General features: G+C 36.6%; 1 protein-coding gene across 2 annotated transcripts in view; it reads right to left on the reverse strand.

Annotated features, from left to right (window-relative positions):
- Positions 1-22819, reverse strand: part of SKIV2L2 (superkiller viralicidic activity 2-like 2 (S. cerevisiae)) — a 50692-nt gene extending 27873 nt beyond the window's left edge. For both annotated transcript variants that reach the window (XM_009326934.1, XM_009326933.1), the window contains exons 1-15: positions 22704-22819; positions 22166-22297; positions 20457-20523; positions 18184-18246; positions 17526-17638; positions 16529-16703; positions 15434-15524; positions 14955-15079; positions 13646-13744; positions 12754-12856; positions 12485-12616; positions 11206-11285; positions 9665-9775; positions 8476-8577; positions 6830-6955 (exon numbers count right to left, since the gene is read on the reverse strand). In XM_009326934.1, coding sequence (XP_009325209.1) covers positions 6830-6955; positions 8476-8577; positions 9665-9775; positions 11206-11285; positions 12485-12616; positions 12754-12856; positions 13646-13744; positions 14955-15079; positions 15434-15524; positions 16529-16703; positions 17526-17638; positions 18184-18246; positions 20457-20523; positions 22166-22297; positions 22704-22819 — 1635 coding nt within the window. The remainder of the gene's footprint in view (positions 1-6829; positions 6956-8475; positions 8578-9664; positions 9776-11205; positions 11286-12484; positions 12617-12753; positions 12857-13645; positions 13745-14954; positions 15080-15433; positions 15525-16528; positions 16704-17525; positions 17639-18183; positions 18247-20456; positions 20524-22165; positions 22298-22703) is intronic.

Below are 22819 nucleotides of genomic sequence, written 5' to 3' on the forward strand. Positions count from 1 at the left end.
TTTTGTCTTCTTTCTGAACTGAACACAGAAAAATGTACAAAAGCCCCTACACACTTGTACCAAGGCATCCCAACTTAACAAAGCAATATTTAAACTCTCACGCAAATATTTAAAATTTACAAATATTTTATACAACACAAATATCATACTTTAAATTAACTTAAATATTTAAAAATTGGCCCTCCCCAAACCAGGATCATAGCATTGCTACATGAATTGCTCTGCACAGAACACAAATGGATGGTGGGAGGAAAGGTAATGTGTTCAACACCACACTGTGCAATGATTCTTTTAGATCTGAGTTGGCCTGGTAACACTATAACTGTATTTGTATAATACATTTGAGAGAATAACTTTGCTCCTTCTAAGTTGGATGAACGCAAAGAAAGCTGAAATGGAAGAACCCAAATGGCATCTCTATCTGCACTAGAAGCTAGCCGAGATCCTCAAGACTCACTGGTTTCAGATTTGCTACTACAGGTATCAGGTCAGTGATGTGACAATTTATAATTTCAGTAAATATGCAGTATGTTTTAACTTAAAAGAAACGTGTGCCCTAGCAAAGACTATATACTTCTACAAAAAGTTAACATAAAAATAAATTAAAAAAAGGAACTTTGTCTTCTGTTCATCTCATACTTACTTCTTCTGTTTTAAGAATAAGAAGGCAAAGAAAAAAAATCTAGCTTAATCAGTCAAAACATATTTATATTTGTAGTGATGAGTTTACCAAAGTAAAAGAAAATTTCCCAAAAATCTGTCAGTTTGGGGGAAACTGCTTTCCACAGACTGACCTAATAAAACTTCAAGTAACTTGTGGTATTAACAAGCAGAAAACACAACTAATAAACAATACCAGTTAGCTTAGTCCTACTGGGTCTGAAAAAGCCTGAGGTGAAGTTCAGGAGTGACTAACCATTTTACATGCCATCTGATGCGCCCCATCTTCCCACATTTTGGTTGCAAACATCAGGAAGAAGAACTATTTGTTGTCCTCTTCTATCTGCTGGCTTGCATGATTATCTACAAAACTGTGACCCTATTCACGATGGCATTTGAATACCTGTTTCCCTTAAAACAGCTGAATACTCCCCATGATTTCATGCTAAAATCTTCTTGACTTCAAGCGGATTTTAAATTAAAGTTAGAAGTTAAGTACCTTCCCGAATTGAAGCCTGGAAAATTTCTGCAGTGCAAGCTTCGTAAGAACAACAAAAGTTTGGCAGTTTACAATAAAAATAAAAATTTCACATTAAAATTATTTTTATCTAAATTTTGATAAGGTATCCAGAATTTTTGTTTCATTGAGATTCTGACCTATGACAGAACTTTAGATTAAAAAGAACATTATACTGTCCTCAAACCACTAGTGACAATCTATTTCTTTAGATTTCGCAATGGCTTTTCCAACAAGTGTTAGTGACAACTTCCAGTCTATTTCTCTCCCAAACTAGGCTTTGGTAAATTTTTCAAATCCTGAGGCTTTTTTTTTTTCCACATGAGAAAGCTTTAAGTGAAACCAAAGTGCAATAGTATAATCAAGCTGGCATGTTAAGCTGATGTTTGCAGACGGACTGAATGCTGATGAAAGACAGTCTCACTAGAAGGCTTCACCTGCTGTCTTGTGCATAGTCCCAAACAACAAGATTAAATGGAAAGCTGTTACTACTCATTCACAAGTTATGGGAAATTAACTGAAATACCAGGTTGCTTCTCTAAAAATATCTTTAAAGCATTTAGGGAAAAGTAAATGGAAAATCTGCACACAGTACAGTTTTGAAAGGGGTGGACAACCAGCAGTACTAAAGATTCAGCGGAGTCTTTATCATAAAAGTGAAGTAGTAAGCCGTACCATTCCATACCAATTTCAATACAGGCCACCACATTTTGCACAAGAAAACATTATTCATAGACATTGTATCAGGTTATCCTCTAGTCAAAGCAGCTTGTGCTGCAATTTTGCCAAACACTGCGCGCTACGCTCTAGCCTGATTGTACCTTGAGCTTCCTGATAGAGCTTTTCAGCAGCTCCCTGTTCTTGCCTTCTGTGGCAGCCATGCATAGCTAACAACCTCCACTTCTTTACTTCAGACAGTGCTAAGCACTTCATTTGCAAAAAGGACCTCTGTTGATGCTCTACTTCCGTGCTTCTTGCCTGATCATACAGTAAAAATTAAGTATAGTTTGTAAGAGCAAAATGAGAACTCAGTGTAACAGAATAAATCTTACCACCTGAAAAAAAATTCCCATTCACTAGAAGGATTTTCTATACGTTAGTCAAAGGAGATCATCTGAAGAATAACACACTGATAATTTCAAGAGTATGATGTTAATGTATATGGGTATTTTAAAGAGCAACAAAGACTAACAACAGTTTTGGACTGTCCTACATTTCCCTAACAGCAACAAAAAAGCACCCAAAAACCCAACCACTCAAACAACAGAACCTATAGTTTTACATTAGGTAATTTTTTAAGTTTTACTATTTTTCAACCCAATTCAGGAGCGTACACACCCGTATTTATTTTGAAACACAGAAAGACCAATACAGGACCAGATCTGCAGCCTATCAGTCAATGCCAGACAAGCCAAAAGAAGGAACAGGCAACCTCACAATCAAAGATTAAGTGAACTACTTCTGCGTAAAACAGTATTTCCTTCCTTTAACCACTGTTTTTCCTGAATTCTGATTTATCACAGTTTTTTATAGTATTACATAACTATGGCATTTCTCACAACCTGGGCAAGAGTTTTAGCTGCTTGTTACACTTTCTATGTCAGAAATCCACACAAAATTACACTGGTGCCCAAGGCTTATTATTCATTCTTTTTGCAGACAGGTAGCTATGCTTATGCAAAAGTACTAACTTCCAGCAATTTTATCAGATAGCATCTGTTCCAGAAACTTCCTCTTCTAGCAACTGAAGCTCCTCATCACCTCCTCACCATTTCCAATCTTACATTTATTGCCAATCAGCATAAATTTATCTATTTTTATGTAAACACTGCTTTTCACGCTGAACAGAATTTTCTTTGTACTTGGGAGTCTGAAAGGAACAGCCATATGTGATACATAGCAGATGATTAAAACACAAAATATCTAATGATGCTGCCTCAATTGTAAGGGAATGACAACTTGCCCTTTCAAAATTAAGAACCTTTCCAACAACTGCACAGTGGTCGTATGAGAGCTGTGCAAACAGGCAGGAAGTTAAAGAGAAAAGTATTAAACTGTCTGAATTGCTATCCTGTTCATTTGCCTAGTACAATAAAACAACCTAAGAGTCAAAATAAAATACAAAAAGACCAGACAGATTTCTAATAGCAGCATACAGGCCAAATAAGCACAGTACTGCCAACTCTAAAAAAGGCGGCCCTGCCAAAGAGCCAGATGTAGCTAGTGGAATATCTCCTACAGCTTGGCATCAGGGCACTTTATGTTCCATACACAAATGACAAGGAAAGCATAATACTGTATATTTTATCTGGCTAGACGAATGTTTTCTTTCGATTTTTCAGTCCATCTAACTTCTCCTGCGAAGGAATAAGTAGATGCAAAGAACTGATACACTCAAATTCAAGGCTCAAAAACCTACTTACATTAGCACAGTTTCTTTCATTATACAATCATTCATTTCTGTAACATAATTAGCTAAAAATTTTTGTCTTTTAGAGACATAACAGATTACCACTGTTCAGTAACTCAATTGTCTCTGTACGAATACATGTTTGTAACATGGCTAAATTCCAGCTAGAGAGATGCTGCTCTGGTTTCAAAGGCCACCTAGCGTCAAGGAGAAGCTTTCCACTTCCTACCTAAACTAACACAATGTAGCTAAAGATTTTAATTAAGGAAACAAAAAAAAATTTCCCATCAAATGTTTCTTAGTATTATGCAAATGTAAAACAATAATTTACTGTCTTCAGAAGGCTATCCAACCATATTGTAAGCATTTGGTTTTACAGATTTGTGCAAGTCACCAGTTTACTAAATATTCAGTGGTCAAATAAATGCTAAGGATAAACGGAAAAACCTAATTACACTGCAGAAGACAAATGTACGTTACTGAGTTTAAGAAATATTTACAAATATCCTTGTAAGAACTCCATCTAAGATTTGAACTTTGAATTTAAGTTCGACGTACTGTACACAATGTCGCAATGAACAGTGCCACAGCCAAACAGCACAGCTGCAGCAATATTGCTGGTACTGAAATATGCTCGTAGCTCTCACTTCACTGATCGCAGTGTTAGGCAGCCAATGACATTATTCCTAGACGTTTTGCTCTAGTATTCAGGAAATTGTTTGTATCAGACATGCATTAGGGTTGAAGCGCTATGATAAAAATGTCCTATGAAAGTGTCCTATCATTCTCAATATGGCTAATTTATGTCTTCTGAAGTTTTCCCTATAAATCTTCAGCTTATCCTGGAGCAAAGCCTCAATACTTGATGTGGCAGCAAAATACTACCACAAGACATGATCATGATCTTACTACAGACACTCTCAGTCAGTAAGTAAAACCTAATTCAGACACACTTAATGATGAATACAAAATGTGAATATTGAAGCAATAATAGCCTGTATACATTCTTGCCCTGTTTTGACCTGAAATTTCCTCTAAGTGTTTTGTATTTAAAAAGGAAAATAAGAAGTATTTTTTATGTTGTACTGCTCATCTCATAAATTACTGCCTTTTCAGCAACTGGCTGAATACTTACAGAAGCTACAGAAGCATCAATGCCTTCATTAAAGCCCCTTCTAATCTTTTTCAAAGAAATCTTAAATTCAGTCCTTGCTCACAAGTGAAGTAGTGTGAAAAATTAATGAAATACATTAATTTATTTAGATCAGTGGAGAACAACAAAGAGATAACATAGAAAGCAAAAATGTTGCCATTATTTTTCCCTTTTGTTTCCTTATAATTCAAGAGGAAGAAAAACATTGAAGGGCTTATAGTTTCAATACAGGAAATATTCTTTATTATTTCCTTAAAATCTGCACAAAAAAATTGAGATGATATAAAAAAAAAAAGTCAGTGATCTACTATTTCCTTTTTTCATCTTAATTCACACAGATTGAGTTCTATAGTTCTCAAACAACTGAACTTACAAACTTAAAAAAACCCCTTCTGAATAGTTGAGCTTATAGAGTAACCTCATAAAGTCTGAAGATAAATAATTGAAATATCAATTTTTGTCAAGCTATTTACAATTATTTCATATAAATTAACTTTTGTGGGATCTTCTTCATAAACTACAGATTACAAGCACACAAAATTAATACTATTTATAAGGAGTGGTTTTTTTTCTTCTCTAATTTTGTATCTCCTGCTGTTTAATTTTTCAGCTGTGGAAGTACAAAGGTATAAAGCCTTTATTTAAATAAGCATGCCACAAAATTACATCTATTTTTTCAAATAGTCTTAAAAACTCATAAAAATCCAGAGTCTTCACACATCTCAGAAAAGTACACGTTAAGTGTGCATGTAAACAAATAAATATATGTCCACTCCACTGATAAAAGACAAATCGAATCAAGACTAAGAAATAATTTCAAAACCTAATGCTACCATACATGAATGAGTTCCAATACTTTTGAAATTTCTTATTTTACTAATTTCTGGTTAGTTAGCCATAATGTAGCATTCATGAGAATTCTGACTTCAGGAAGCTAAACACCACCTGTAACAGTGATCTAATGTACACATTTATTATGAATTAATAGGTAGCGCTGACAGAGCAAGATACACAACAAAGAATCCACATCTGCAAAACTAAGAGCAGCCATGTGCATATTTTTCCCCTTGTTCTTCATTTGTCTGAACAAAGCAGAGAAATATGGGTTTTTTTCGCAAGAAATAACATGCTTCTTAACATACCCTGATACTGACTTAAGATGATTCCCACGATGTATACAAACTCTAATAATACTGTAAGTGCCGTTTTAACATAAATGACCTGCTATTTGTACCAAGTCTACAAGCTCCTGAATAGCACGCAGAGTAACTCCCCAAGTTTTCAATTTTAACAGGTGTGCACAATTAATGTAAGCAGCCTAAGATAGGCAACACATACAACAGAACACTATGCTTCATTATGGTGATTTTTTCCATGGAATTTAAATAGAAGTGTAATGAGTGTAATGTTTCACATTCAAATTATAAAGCAAGAGGGTATTATTGTAATAATCTGTAAAAACTTCCATTACAGTTTGGGAAGCCCTACAATCGAATGCCCATCTCAACCACAAGAGTGGTTTTTTCCATCTCTTGATTTCCAAACCGAGTTTCCTACAAGCACTATCAATTTCTCCATAGTTAATTTTAGCTCACTGATAACCATCTCACTCTTATTTATCATATGTACCTCATTTTTTGCATGATTTGTCCAGTTTGTCTATTACACTGAAAAGTCCATTAATAAGTTTTATTTCATCACAGAACGAAGCCTTTAACAATTCTTGTGAAAGCTCAGCAAACCTTTTCTAGTTCAGCAATATCCTTGAACTGACTGTAGACAGCAAGAAACAAACAGAATATTGCAGTAGTAGTGATATCATTAGAAAACAGGATATAATTCTACCTCTCCTGCCTGAGATCTCTTTTATACATAGAAGAATGATACTAGTATTCTAATTTTGTTTCACAATAGAAACTCCTGCTTTAGTATGAATTCAGTGAAAGCCCATACTTCTTTTAGGAGTTGTCATCTCCTACCTGCATGATCTACATACTTTTTGTTCTACGTGTGTAATTTTACATGTTACGTTATTCAAATGAGAATAACCTTAGTGGGGAGGATAAAAAAAAGTTAGCTTCTCTCCTACCTTCAAAAGCTGCTTGCCAATTGTTGGACTCATTTTTTCATCCACCATAAGAATTACTATTCCTCTGTCATCCATACCTCGGCGTCCTGCACGACCTGACATTTGAATGTATTCACCTGAGGATATCTAGGATAAAACAAGAAAAAAAATTAACAAGCATTAGAAAAATAGCAAGAACATATAAAGTGCTATTTAAAATTATACAGTAAATGACCACGATGTATAAAAAGTAGCAAAGGAGAGCTATCTAAGACATGAACTTTTCACAGATTGAATTCATTACTCATAATTGATCATTAAGCTACTAAGATATAAATCCATGACTACGAATAATGTATGTCAGCAGCCTAAGTTAACTAACGGTCCCATAGCTACAGTGATTTCCATAACACGGTGCATCATTTTAATAAGCACAAAAAACATTTTAATAATGTCTTATGTAACGGAGGTTGCTGGGCATGGTAGAGATTATTTAAATATAATACATCTTCAACATACTGATAATGCATCTTCACCATCTTCAAATAATGTATCATTTCATTCTAATGATTCAAGTGTAACATTAAAATACTGATACCTAGCAAGAGCAGTATTTCCATGCCTACTAACCATGAAATTGAAGAGGTTATATAAAGAACTGGGACATGGACAAGAGCCAGCTATAACTGGTTCCCTATGTCTCAGTAAGTTATAAAACAGGGTTTTTTTGTCATCTGTGGAACTTGCATTCCCAGCAACCTCCTGAGTTTCACTGTAAGTCAGATCTCAAAAACCACTTAAGGAAACTGTGCTATATCATTTTAAAAGCAGGAGTTCCACGTATCTGATACCTCAAAGGTAGCTAATTCTTACATATATCTTAGGCACATGCAATCAGACTGAACGAATTGTGAAACTGAACAGCCCAAACTAAGACTGAAGAGATGTTTACTTTGTAATGCACAGGTCAAGTCACTTGTCCTGTTTACCACAATTTTCCCATCTCTGAAAGATGAACCATGACACTTATTTACAAAGTTTTGCTGTGATGACTTGTAGAGTCTTATTATTATTTACATGTGAATGACATATCTGGTTTTAATATTTAAAACTTAAAAATCATTTGTTTTCCAGCTGTTTAAGAACCTGTCTGGAGAGAGGTACTGAAAAACTTTCAGAAATTTTCTCTGCACATTTCTGTCTTTCTGTGGGCTACCCAAAATACTCTGGTATAACAGAACAATCAATACTCCCCTGAGGTAAACAATCTCCTTTCTTGGGTCTGTTAAAACCTAAATTTAATCATCATTATATGATACTGAGCCCACTTATTCTCCACATTCCTCTGACACTGAAGAAAATGCTTGGGTCTCACAGTTTTGGACAAGTTATGCAGAAGTCTTAGTCTAATCCAATGTCCACGCTAACCTGTGTTTGATACCCTTTTGCTGTATCTATTAAAATAAATAATCTCATGCATAATCTGAGGAATCTTCTCTTCAGGAATTTGTACACTAATTATAAATGGATTAGTGAACAAAGAAAGATTTTTGAAAGAAAATAATATTTTCTGCTACATTGAAGTAGGTATGTCAGAAGTAAATTTAATCCTAATAAGGTTTAAATAATGTAATTCAGTTATTCTACAGAAACTGTTTTTCACTTACCCATCGGAAATCTTTTCCATCAAATTTGCTGGCACTTGTAAATAGCACAGTCCTGGCTGGCATATTAATTCCCATAGCAAATGTCTCTGTTGCAAATAAGGCCTAAATAAACAGACTGAAGTTAAGCAAGCAAAAACAAAGGTTCTTAAGCAAATGTGCAAATAGTCAGAGATTGCCACATAAAACCTCTCCAGATTTTACTACTTATGTACAGGTACACAGGAACACAGGCGCATTCAGTATTTAAAAACTGGACCAAAATCATTCTTTCCCCCTTCCCTTATTTCCTCTGAGAATACATGAAAACTAGTTATATGGGACCATGTGAAAGACTCCAAAAGAAAACACAAGGGGGTGCAAATTATATTAATGAAAAGTAATAGTTAATCTCCACATTCGAACTTCGCAAGAAGAAAATAGCAGTTACCTACCCAAAAACCCCCCACAACTTTCATCTAAGGTTAGATTTTTCCGAATGTACGTCCCTTAGGACAACCAACAAACAGCTTGGTAAGTGTCTACAGTCATTTATAGGAGCAAAATATATCATAAAACAGTTGAAGAAAAATGTTGAAGTTAGACATTGTAAGTTTAAATACTTCAGAATAAAACCTGGAACACTTAAAACTAGCCCTGTAATTGTGCACTAACATAAGACATCTTAGGCAAAGTATTAAAGACTACAAACTTTTCCTTATAGAGAGAAAAAAAACCACAAACCCCAGCTTAAAGAATTGTTTTTTCAGATAAAGATGGAGGCACTTATGAAAATATTTGCATTTCTCAAGGGAAGGGAGCTGGAACCAATTACACCTGTGCCACTGGAACAGCTACAGGGTTCCAGCAGTGCCGTGTGCATCTGTAGAACCCAAGTATGCAGATCCACAGAACAGAGCCTTTCCCTTCATATGTGTGTAGCTCTTTTTAAAATTGCCTACTTACTGGTCCACACGATGTTCAAAAAAAGTTTTTGGTTAAGTACTAAGCCTTATGCTTCCTGCATAGAATCACATTCAAAACACAAAGCATTTTTCAGTTTGGCATGTGCAATGAGTTGTTCTCCTTTCTCAGTCAAAGGAGCAGATCGCCACTATAATACTAGTGTACATTCTGAGCTAAGACATACTTCTCGTTCTTTCAGGATTACTAACTGTGTATTCACAACAGAGAAAAACCTTGAAATATGTACCTTTATTAGGCCCTCAGAGAAAAGAATTTCTATGGTTTCTTTCAAGATAGGAAGCAGACCACCATGATGGATACCAATTCCTCGCTTCAGAAGAGGAAGTACATGCTCAACCTGGGAAGAAACACATAAAGACCAGTAAGCAAATTTTAATATTCATTACTGAAAAATAAAACCTGTATGGAAAACCTCAACACTGCCCTTAGTGTTCATGTAATTCACTATTTCCTGATTTTAAAGACAATAAATACTCCTTCAATATTATTTTCCAGTTAGAAATAGGAATGATATGAAGGGTAAAGCCAGAGGCCAATCTTTTCAATAGGCTAGTCTTAAATTGGGTTAGGCCAACTGTGAAGCTATGCCGTAATTTACACATGCAGTTAGTATTTAAATTTGCCTCTATTAAAAAAAAAAAAAAGCCTCATTTAAAATCATTTTTGGAAATAGTGATCCTGGTATGCATGAGATATTTTTGTTTCAATTTTAGTTGCAGTGATTCCACTTATTGATATGTGCTGTAAAACAGTGAAGTCAGCACCTATGAGAGCCATACAAGGAAATTCAGGCTGTATATGACCGAATTTATCTCTTAAATTCTAAAAATGTTATGCTTCAAACAAATACCTACATAAACTTAGCTTTGCCTCTGTTTTTTTCTTTGAAAACAAAGATTCTCATTAACACTCTATTAACACTTGGTTACCACCCCAAACCTAATTCTGAGAATATGCTTTTGAGATATCATTGTCCACAGAGACCAAAACAAATTACTTGGATATAATGCCACTGTATCATACTTACTGTATAAGCTTACAAAAAAACCCAGCACATAACACCTTATATATTGGATTCCTATTTTACCTTTTTCTCAAGTTTACGAACAAAACAGGTATGTGGAATCCAAAGCAAGCAGGCATGGCTAAAAATTAAATGGTTGGTTTTTTCAAGGAGAAGTTGTCATGTTCACAATAAAGATCACTACACTAAGAAATGATGGACAGAAATAAATAGAGAGGTAGAAAGAAATTATAGTTTTAGTATTTGTTACGGAAGTACTGAATCCTGTAATATTCTGTCCATTTAGAAGCTTGTATTTTTGCACTGTAAAGACAGTCACTATGCTTAGTCATTATACAATAAACTAGAATGCAGATGCACCAACTCAACTTTTTGAAAGGCTCAGCAGTCAATACCTGATAAAGTGCATACTGCATTCTCATTTGAACTATTACCAGACAGTTTCAACTCAGATGTATCTCTTTATAAGCCCTTATGTTTACTTAAAAACATAATTAGAAAAAAATAAAACACAGGGTAGGAATTCCATGGTTAATTTTGGCGTATGTCATTTGCTGGAATCACAACTGGAAGGAATCCTAATCACGGAGTCCTATTTCACAATGCCAAGGAGCAATGCAAGAGATATTAAAACCCGGGGAGATGAATGACAATATCCAGTTTATGATTTCTGTACCCACTATAAAAGACCCATAGCCAGAGAACAGGAGAGCAGCAGCTACCCCTATTCAATATCCACTCACCTGAGGAAGCTTTTTGTCTTCATCTGACAGACAATCAATTGCATTATTGAACACTTCTTCAACCATCTTTTTTTCTTCATCTAAGAAGGCAATTTGTAAGTTATTACAAAATCTAGAAGGCTAGTACCATATGTAAATAAAGCATTACCACATTCTAATACTTACAAAAGTTTACAATAAAAATAGCATGGAAGACCGTGAAGTCTACACAAAACCACCCACATCGGGTCAAATGATCAAAACTTGAACGTAAGCCTGAAGAAGCCTAACAGTAGCCAGAAGTAGATGCTCAGGGAAAAGGAAAACAAAACAAATGTGGCAGAATAATCCAAACTTCAGCTATTTCCAAGCTCAGGATTTCTCAGTTTTATGTATTTTCTGTCTATTTCATAAACTTTGCCCTGTTTCTATTGTACCTACTAGTCTGTGTCTGCATGAACATAGAGGCTCTTCCTCTTCCCCATTAATTTAAAGAGTTTACACCCTTTCTACTTAAGCAGTACAAGTATCAAGAACGTATCTTAAAAGGTATGACTGAAGAAAACATACAAAAATGCATCTCTGCACTTGTGCATATCTTTACATTTTCTGACAGAAACGGCTGCATTATTTTGCAAAACTGAACCAGAACATGCAAAGATTGGAGTAAGTACGCAAGAAAGAACCCTGAACAGTTCACAAACACAAAATTCCTTATTTTGTTAACAACTCTTGACATTTCCAAGAAGCAATGAACTTAAACTTATTTTCCAAGCTTGGTCTTAATCCAAGATGAAAAAATCTTCTTTGTTTACCCCTTTAGGGTTTTTCTTGGAGAAGGTGGAGGAAAGAAAGAAAAAAAACTGGACTGAATAGTTGAGAAAGAACAGTCTAGTGGTTTGTTATACAGTTGTTTTGACTTTGAGAGAATACTCATTTTTCTAATGGACTTAATATGAAAATTTTGGGAGATACATTTGTTATGATCAGTCTTCTCCCATTATAGATAGAATTTTCTAGGAACTCTTGTGCTATTATTACAGTGAACAGGATTTTGGAGAAAGAAATGAAGTTTAAAATAGTGGAACAATTCAACATCGTGATGACCAAGTACTCTCTGTGCACCAACAGTTTCCTACTGAAAATAGCCTGATGTACTGGCATAGTAAATAAAAAAGCAATACGTATTTTTCATTTGTTTTTACACAAAAAGTCCCAAAGGAAATAGAAGTATCTAACCAGAGTAACATTTCACATCAAACTACAATTGTGAATAAAACTGTATTTTATTTATCTGTACCTGTATTGAAATCTAACTTTGTCATCTGAAGTGCATAGGCTTCACAGTCTTTCTTACTGAAGCTGAAAATAATCACAGGTTGGAAATTCCTTTCCATGATCATTTTCACAATCTTAAAAACATTTGAAGGACCTGCAGAGAGATTACATTTATTTAAATATAATTTTAGCAAAAAAGTATCTTATGGAATAATTGAGACACAAGCACAACTTGCATACAACTTTGTTGTATTATACAAAAAGTTACTTTAGAATGTGATTCAAACTCACCTTTTGTTCCTCCTTTCCTGCCTTTCTGGTCCCCTTTTGCTAAGTCTCCTGCATCTCTAAGCACTTGCATTGCTGTATTAAAATTGTCTTCTCTGAAATCTCCCTACATATAAAACACAACCTTTGTAAGCAATTACTTCTTATATAGCCCACTGAAAAATACTTAGTGCTTTGCACAGCCAGTACCATTACCCCATATTTACAGGCAGAAGGACAAAAACAATGCATAAGCTAGCAAGTGAGTTTACTAGGTCAGTGGGACAGCTCAGAATTACATTGGTGCCTCTGAAGTTACTACTCATTGTTCTATCCACCACACACACCATCAACCATGCTAGACCTGCTGAATGACAATACCAAAACTGACTTTTAGGAACGTCTACATGAAGCTACACTGCCTAATGAAGACCTAGCTTCAAGTGCAGTACTACTGTTGATGGCATTAGCTACTGCTGTGCAAGCCAATGATGGATTTTAAACAAGTCATTACTTCAAAATCACCTAAAGACACAAAAATATTTTGCCCCCTCAACTGAAGTAAAATTTAGATGCTACCACATTTTCTTTTGCGTGAGAAACAGTAGAAGAAACATCAGCTACTTCGCAGATTTACAGAAAGCAGCATGCACTTTGGAAAACAAAGCAAGGATGAGGGCACTTACGACATCTCAGCAAAGTATTACTCAGCTGACTACATGACATTAGATAATAAGACCAACCTCTTCTATAAGACTCCAAAAATCTAACAGCAATTCAGAGATCACTGTTATCCATTTGTACTTCATTTTAACACAAACATCCTTTGTATAGCCAATCCAAATTTTGCAAGAGATCAAGCTCGTGACTGATATGCGAGGAAAAAGATCTTTCAAACAAACTGAATATTCCTTACATTTTCATCAACAACCAGATGGAGTCCATCTCCTCCTGCTGGGAATATATAATGCTGCAGTGGAGTAGGTCGGTAGTCGGTGTAAATCACATGGCAAGGCTATAAAGAAAGAACAACATACACATAAATATTTAATGTTTCTAATTGCATTATAAAAACACTTGCTTGATGGAAAATCCAATACATTACTTTCTGGCTTTTAGAAAGATGTATTTTAATAGCAAGACTCACAGACACTAAGATAACAAATGTTCTTTCCTGAATATGGATTTTGTACTAATGACGTTGCTTAAGAAAATGGAAGTTTGCAAATCCTTTAGAAGAACACAAGTTGGCTACAAAAACTCTTTCTCATGAACACAAAAACTAAGGACAGGTAATATTTCCTTCTGTATTATTACTCAAAAATCCTAACACCTTTTAAAACCAAAGGAAAAACTGTTAATTTCTATTTTGTAAAAAAGCCTGCAGTATTTCTTACACCACCTAAAAAAGGCACACAGTAGACACTAAAAAACATTTAAGGTTTTAATGCATGGAGAAAGCTAGTTTTGTTTTTTTCTTTCTTAAACACTTCCTTTAAAACATTAACTATTACATAAATCTGCTTTAAAAAAAATCACAGTCTAGTGTTCTGCAAAACATAGTCAAGGTTTTGTGCCAAGCTTAAACTGACATCTTTTATATTACACTCCTTTCATCACAAACAACACAAGAATCAATCCCTGGGGTATTTTCAAAGTTTAAAATTGGACCAACCTCTTGCGGATATTAACTTCCCTAATTCCAATTCCCATATTATTTGCTGCAAAAGCATCTCTTAAAAAAACAGAATAAAATAATGTTTACGGGACAGGATAGATTTCTTACATTCCTCTTTTCTCACTTCGTTTGCATGCATATATAGTATTTCCTATGGATTTATGATTTACTTTTGATTTCCGCATGGCCTTTTTACAGAGCTCTTCAAATTCTCCAAATAACCTCTTGTCTATCAGCCCTCTGAAAATCAGAGCACGTTCATTGTGTCTCATAATTGAGAATGTTTGTTGAAATCAAGCTGGTGTCTAAATAAGTGAGGAAAATAAACTTTAAAGAAACAGCTTTAATGCTGCTATGTAGAACCAACAGCCAGTACAGCTGCAAAAGCTAGGAGTACAACCCGAGAAGCCAGGACTGATCTATACCATCATCTATAAGCAATAAGAAGATGACTAAAAAAACGCTCACAGGTTCCGTTCTCATCAACCAAAGAGACAGTATTATGTCACAAGACAACAAGGATGGAGGTAAACATCAGAAACATTACCTGTTTGTGAAGATGACAGATCCATTCAGCAAACTGACGGGCATTTGGAATAGTTGCAGAAAGGAACACGTAATGAACATTGTCAGGGAGCAAAATAATTGTCTCTTCCCAAACCACACCACGTTCTGAAAATGGAAAAGTCACATGGGAAATTTATGTGATTAATGCCTACTTTTCACCTCCGAGGCCAAAGAACAGCGTGCTTAAAGACAAAATAAAACAAAAACTAAAAAAAGCCTCCCCTAAACAAATGGGGTATATCAAATGCCCTCAAAGTGGCTTTTGCCTTGGCAAAGAAAATGCAGACTGTGACACAATAACTCTCTTACATAGTAGAAAACAAATTCTGAATGATTTATGCACAAAGATGACTGATTTTAAGAGAAAGAATGAAGATTTAATTCTTCAAAAGAAAAAAAATTTGTTCTTGGGGGAAAAAAAAAAAATTCTTGAAAAGAAAAATTGTACATATAGGATACCTGAATCTCTCATGTAGTGAATTTCATCAAAAATAACCCATGCAACTTCTCGCATAACCTCAGAACCTCTGTAGAGCATACTTCTCAAAATCTAGAAAAGGAAAAAAAAATTGAGATCCATCACATGAAATAACAACAGTCACACGTTACAGAGATGTCAGTAAGAAACTGCCAGAATTTTTGGTTCTCATTTACATGGCAATATGAAATCTTATTTTGCACAAAACTTAAAAGCATTTAAAGATTGGCTGTGAGATGCCTTCCAAGTTGATTCCAATCTAACAAATCTCATGCTACAAGATGAACTGGTTTCCCTGCAGTAACAGTGAAGGAACATGAAAGAAAAAACATTATTTTTCTCCCAGCCTCTATGTGGCACCCTATGTGTTACAGGTCTACAGATCTACTTCCGCCAAGCCGCCTTCTTCCCTCGTGTTAATAGGTAACCCCTCTGTGATTAAGAGGAAATCTTTTGTCAGAAATCAAGTCATCCTGTCTCTCTACCCAATTCTTCCCTACCAGAGTTTTCTCTGTAAGACTCTTTACTCCTTTGAGATAAAGACAGAAAGAGGAAAATTCCAACTCATGGCTGGACAGATATCTATGACAGAAATATGACAAAACTGTGCCAAGAGTACTTTGTTACCAAAGGAGAAAAGCTGTATATTCCTGGAGTACTAGCATCTAGCGTGAACCTCTCAACTATCACTCAATGCTTTTCCTCTCCCCGTTTTGTTTCCCTAGAACAAAATACTGACCCTACAGGATTCAGTAAGTCTGACTGACTTTCAGTACTTCACATCTATCCAAAGAAAACTCAGTCTCTCGAGCATTCCGGAAATTAAGTTCTGCCTTTCTCCATGTGAGAATGAAAGTTCCTGACTGAGAGTACCAAAGCGTGAATTTACAGAGATTTACCTAACTTTTTCAATAACCAAAGGTTAAAACATTAGAGAGAGGCATAATGAACTTTATAACATTTTCTACCCTAACTGGGCTTATTATGATAACTTCAATCATTTAATATCAGACCTTCTCAGTCAAAAAAGGGTAGAAGAAAACACAGGCAGATCAAGAATTAATGTCTGATCTTACCTCGGTTGTCATTACCAGACAAGAAGCTGTAGGATTAATGGTGACATCCCCAGTCATCAAACCAACATCCTGAAATTCTTCATACATCTCACGGTACTTCTGATTACTCAAAGCTTTAATTGGACTCGTAAATATCACACGCTGTTTCTCCCTCAAAGCCAGGGCAATTGCATACCTGTATTCAAACATTGTACATATTAAAGTTGTCAGGAAGACATTCAGAGTATTACTTTCCTCTAATCTTCTGCTTAAAAAAATAAAATAAAATATGCAATTCAGGTAGAATGATATGAAGCATTTCGTATCTAGATTATTAAGTTCAGTGCAATCTTAACTATGTATGCCTCTTTGGAGAGCGACAAATCATTGACAACAAGTTAACTGATTTTTATGGACATCAGAGCACATCTAGTTTAATCTAAAAATCTAATTGTCTCTGTCTCATGACAAACTATTATTATTTGAACGCATGCTCTAATATATCTACATGCACCTCTCACTTTCCCCTCAGGTCAGCAAAGCCACTCCATTGTCAGACCAAACCCTGACAAAAAACATACGCTACCTTTTAAACATTTATTGCCCGATAAACACCAAGTTGCAAATTAAATCAAACCAGTGCTTCTGACAAAGCAAAGAAAACACACAAGAAACTCCTTATTAGTTATAGACAGGGTCTAGAAAACAAAGGTATTTTTTTCTAAATTCATGCAAATCTGTATTGCAGAAACTTTCCTTTCAATCTATACAATAACATCTCAACAAAACCAGATTGTTTAAAAATAAAAGGTAAGCTTAAACACGAATTAAGCCTTTCACTACCCACTAAACAAGAGGAAAGAAGTAATTTTTATATTCAAGAGATTTCAATTCAATTCTAACACTGATGGTCCAAACTTTGTATCAAGAAACTGAGACACAACAGCTACTGATGGTTCAACAAAACCACACAACATCACACCATTCTCTTATTAGAGCCTGTCAGAAAATTACTTACTCTGCACAAACAGTTTTACCAGCTGATGTATGAGCCGACACTAACACAGACTGGTTATTATCTACACAAAGAATAGCTTCTCTCTGAAAGGCATCAAGAATAAATGGATATTCCTAAAAAGAAAGAAGGCAAAAACATTACATATTTTTAACACAGACTGTTACTTGTATCTAATTAATTTTGTGACTTATCTAGTGCGCAAATTACAGGCAGAAATTAAATCCTGCATGTTTTTGTAACTTCAACTGATCTTAATCCGGTATTTTGCAATGACTTTGTATTTAAATAATTTTATCTAATACCACACCTAAGATCTTTGCTTATGTCTTGTTCTCATATCAAATGAAAATCTTGCCCCGATGACTGAATTGTCTCTAATTTACTAATTTAGGAAGAAAAACTACAGTGTACAACTGAAGCCACCACCTGATGTTGTAGAATAGAACTGAAATCAGAACAGCGTATCCACCCCATTCAACCACACTATTTTATGCTACCAAATTTAAAACATAGAAACACCAATCTTACTTACAACAGTCCATCTTTTCAAGATACTTTTTTCCAAGCCTTACTTACATAGTACATAATTTTTCCCTCTACCCTCATCTACTGTCTAAAGCATATGCAAAAAGAAAAATAAATGCAATCTATCACATACCTTTGCAGCTTTTCCAGTTCTTGGCTTCAGACCTGTGAAGTCTTCATCTGCTGGAAGTGCAACCTATAAAATACATTTTAAATTAGAACAGTTGCACAATTCTTGGTGTCCACTACAGTGACATGGCAAGCTATGAAGAGCTGGGGCAGGAGATGTAAAGTGCATGAAAACTAGCTCGAATTTCTATTATTCTGTTTCTATGAGCTCATATGTCAAGGTTTCCTTCCTTCCTCTCGGAGTTCCTCAACCAACCTCTCTGTCCTCCTGCCCCAACAATGCTCCTTCTCTCACCTCTCTGATACTCCCTACTGTCTTGTGTGAAATATTTCTGCTTCACCTACCTTGGAATATTAGCCCTTAAGGCCAAGACAGAGTCATGGCTTCTGACCAATGGACGTTAGAAGCAATTACTCAGCTCACATTGATAACACTTCCTTTCCAAGGACAATGTACTTAGTCAGGTAAAGTTCCTGTTCCTGGCCAATATCTAACATTCATTCATACCAAATATTTAAGCTCTCTTCAGTTACTAAGTAATGGCAAACCTCTACCAGACATCTCAAGATAACAAAGATTGCACAGATGCATGGGCTTTAAAATCTGTATCATAAACTGTACATACAGTTCCTTCATTACAAAGGTCTAATCATACAAGGTCTTTGAATGTGACCCTAATTAACTTGAGTTAGTTCTGGAAGACAGCACAGAAAAGAAAATGAGCACAAAAGTACAAGGAAGTTAAAATTTATGTATTTAATTCTCATAGAAATGCTTTCTGACAATCATCTTTGGATAAAGGATATTAAAAAAAATAAATCAAATAGAAATACTTCTGATTTTTCATATTTTAAATTGTATTTATATCTATTAACACAATTTGAAAATGGATAGTTTTCATTATTTTGCTTTTACATAAAAAAAACTTTTTTCCCTTTTTACCAAAATGTAATTTTCAACAGTAATCAGCCTTACAAGAAAGCCTTTCATTCTTGAACCAGAATAGCAAAATATTTCAATGCACTGCCGCACACCTAGCTTGCATTATGAACACAGATCTATTTTAACAACCAGTAGGTTTTCCTCCTCAACAACAGTACTCAGAATGTGCTTGGTACCTTTCAAATATGGAAACCTAGCAACATTATCATTGAGCCTTTCACAATCACTCATTTTATTGCAAATATCATTCAAACTGCTTCTGGTAAGATACCTTACTAATTTTTCAAGTGCATTTTGTGCATGCTCAATGCCGGATACAGACCTCAAACTCTTTACAAGCCTGTTCTACCTTAAATATAACATGAAATAATGTATCTGCTTGAGGGTAGGAAGGCTCTGCAGAGGGACCTGGACAGGCTGGATCGATGGGCCGAGGCCAACTGTATGAGATTCAACAAGGCCAAGTGCCGGGTCCTGCACTTTGGCCACAACAACCCCATGCAGCGCTACAGGCTTGTGGAAGAGTGGCTGGAAAGCTGCCTGGCGGAAAAGGACCTGGGGGCGCTGGTCGACAGCCGGCTGAACATGAGCCAGCAGTGTGCCCAGGTGGCCAAGAAGGCCAATGGCATCCTGGCCTGGATCAGAAATAGTGTGGCCAGCAGCACTAGGGAAGTGATTGTGCCCCTGTACTCGGCACTGGTGAGGCCGCACCTCGAATACTGTGTTCGGTTTTGGGCCCCTCACTACAAGAAGGACGTTGAGGTGCTGGAGTGTGTCCAGAGAAGGGCAACGAGGCTGGTGAGGGGTCTGGAGAGCAAGTCTTATGAGGAGTGGCTGAGGGAACTGGGGTTGTTTAGCCTGGAGAAAAGGAGGCTGAGGGGAGACCTTGTCGCTCTCTACAACTACCTGAAAGGAGGCTGTAGCGAGGTGGGTGTTGGTCTCTTCTCCCAAGTAACAAGTGATAGGATGAGAGGAAATGGCCTCAGGTTGCACCAGGGGAGGTTTAGATTGGACATGAGGAAAAATTTCTTCACCAAAAGTGTTGTCAAGCATTGGACCGGGCTGCCCAGGGAAGTGGTTGAGTCACCATCCGTGGAGGTATTTAAAAGACATGTAGATGTGGCACTTAGGGACACGGCGTAGTGGTGGACTTCACAGTGCTAGGTTAATGGTTAGACTCGATGATCTTAAAGGTCTTTTCCACCCTAAATGATTCTATGATCCTATGATATAATAAATACAAGTGCAATAAACAATATTATCATACTGGCAGTAATACATATAATTCTATGAAACAAGCCTATACTTTTCATGTGCATTTGCATTGCACTTACCTCATGTGTACAACCTTCAACAGTTTCCACAGCTTGCACCTTTACTTGAGGCATCAGGTCTGCCAGACTAAAAACATATGAGTTAGGATTGCCAAAAAGGTATTTAAAAATCCTGTTTTCTTTATAAATGCGAAAATCTTGAACTTCACCTCTACTTTAACTGCAACATTAAAAAAAGGATGCACAAACTTGAAACGGACAGTTGGCAGAGTCTACTACCAGGACTAAGAATACCTGTAAGTGTTAAAATTTTGCTACTATATGAATCTACTTTAGCTACTGCTTTGGGATTTGTAACACCTTAAAAACTCACACCACAAAACAGTACTTGGATCGCATTTGTTCACATGAAGTTTTCTGATGAAATGGGGACCTTTTTCAATATACAACAAAGCAAAATTCAAGACCTGCTACTAGTCATGACACTGAATAACAGCAGCCTGAAGCATCCCAAGCAGCTGCCTGAAGACAAGACCCCTCCTTTCTTTACTAGTCTCTTTTCTCCCGGCCACGAGAAGGGGCTAGTGTCTCACTGCATAAAAGCGTTTTTTCTGACAGTTTTAACATACTTAGTAAGCTACTGTGGGCAAGTATACGTTCTGCTGAGACCACTATCACAGCAACTGACTTAAAACGTTGACTCTGGTTCTGTTTTGCTTCTATACAGGTACCCTTTGTTTACAGTGTTCCAAGAAGCCTTCTCATGACTTTCTCACAGAAAATCTTACCTTGAACTTAGGAAAAATTACCATGTAAGACCAAATGACAATCCAGACCAGAATTCTGTCTCACAGAAGTCAGTAATACATCACCCAGAGAAAAGTATAAGAACACAGCAAGTACATAATTTTTAGTAGAGTTTTCTGCATCTTGAGCTAGGAGGTACACATCTGTATTTGGCAGCTCTGGAAGAATTTTTATTCCATGAACCCTCCTAATCATTTTCTGAACCAACATAAACTTCCAAAGTTCCCAAGAATCTCTTAAGATACACTAAGCTGAAAAAGTACCCACATTGTCCCTTCAATCTGTTTTCAAAACCCCTCATAATACCCATCATGAAGTTCTGGAAAGAAAAGAGGGAGAGACATGCAGATCCTAAAGCACAGAAATGCCATTCTGGCTTCCCTTCAGCTGCCTTATCGCCCCAGCTGTCGACATGTCCAAGTATATCCCCCTCTCCATGTCAAATACCTGCCATTTGTACTCAAATTTAAAAGTACTTAAGATTCCAAATATTTGCTGCAGTTATAATCTTACATGCTTCAAAAGCCTTATTTCTGTCTCCTTGGTCAAATTCTTCCTCCTGTATCCCAAGCCAATTGTCTTTCAGTGGTGTGCTACACAGCAAGCCTGCCTCCTCCCATGTGCCTCACTGCTTATCTCTTGCTATATGCCTGAAATCAACACAGTGGCTTTGACCAAGAACTACCGATCCAAATGCAGTAACCACAAATACATGAACATTTCATACTGCAGTTGCCTATCTGTCCGCAATATTATTTTAAACAGACCCAGTGCTTGTAACTGCCGAAGCTGTACTACCAGCACATCATCACTTATATAGATAATGGAAAATCAACTTCATATGCAAATTCATCTTTGTATGAAAACACTGCAAAGCTACTGATGTTGACTATTTACAATTAGCATATAGCTAACCAATATGTCTTGCTATGATTTCCTTACACATTAAGCTGGGCACTTACTTAGCATCTTCTGATACAACATCTTCCAATTTTGGCTTCTTTCCCAAAACGGCATCTTCGGTACTATCAACCTCAACTTCCCTTTTGGGCTTCCCTGTCGGAGCTACTGAAGATTTTTCCTCCGAACGTTTTCTGCAACATAAATAAACAAAAAATTTAAAGTTTGCCTGGTTTATGTATCTATTTTCAGAAAAGAAATCAGGTGTCCTACGGGCAACAGTGCCCACACTGCACCACCAACAGAGCACAACCCGGGTAACTCCACCCACGAAAACCGCCATGGGTTTCCAAATCTCTTCCCGGATGAGCGTGCCCCCAGGTCCCCGTGCTCCCCAGTCGCCCACTGCACCAGGGCTGGCTACAGCTTTGGGGCCAGGGATCCCAGGAAAGCGTGTCCCTTTAGGCTGCACCGACTCCTCGGTCCCGAGGGGGTTCAGGAGCTCAAACACGCTGGCAGAAGCCAGGTCCAGCGGTCCGGCCCGAGCTCAGCCGCCAGACCACCGTCGGCCCTGCTCCCCCGGCACCCCACCGCCCTCACCCCGGTCTCCTGGCGCCCTCGGTGGCGCCCCCTTTGCTCTTCTTGGCGCCGGAGGCGGCGGCGGCCGAGTCCTCCTCAAACACGCTGAAGAGCTCGTCCCCAAACGCGTCCGCCAT

Source organism: Pygoscelis adeliae, unplaced genomic scaffold (genome assembly GCF_000699105.1).
Source record: "Pygoscelis adeliae isolate BGI_AS28 unplaced genomic scaffold, ASM69910v1 Scaffold116, whole genome shotgun sequence".
Taxonomy (NCBI): domain Eukaryota; kingdom Metazoa; phylum Chordata; class Aves; order Sphenisciformes; family Spheniscidae; genus Pygoscelis; species Pygoscelis adeliae.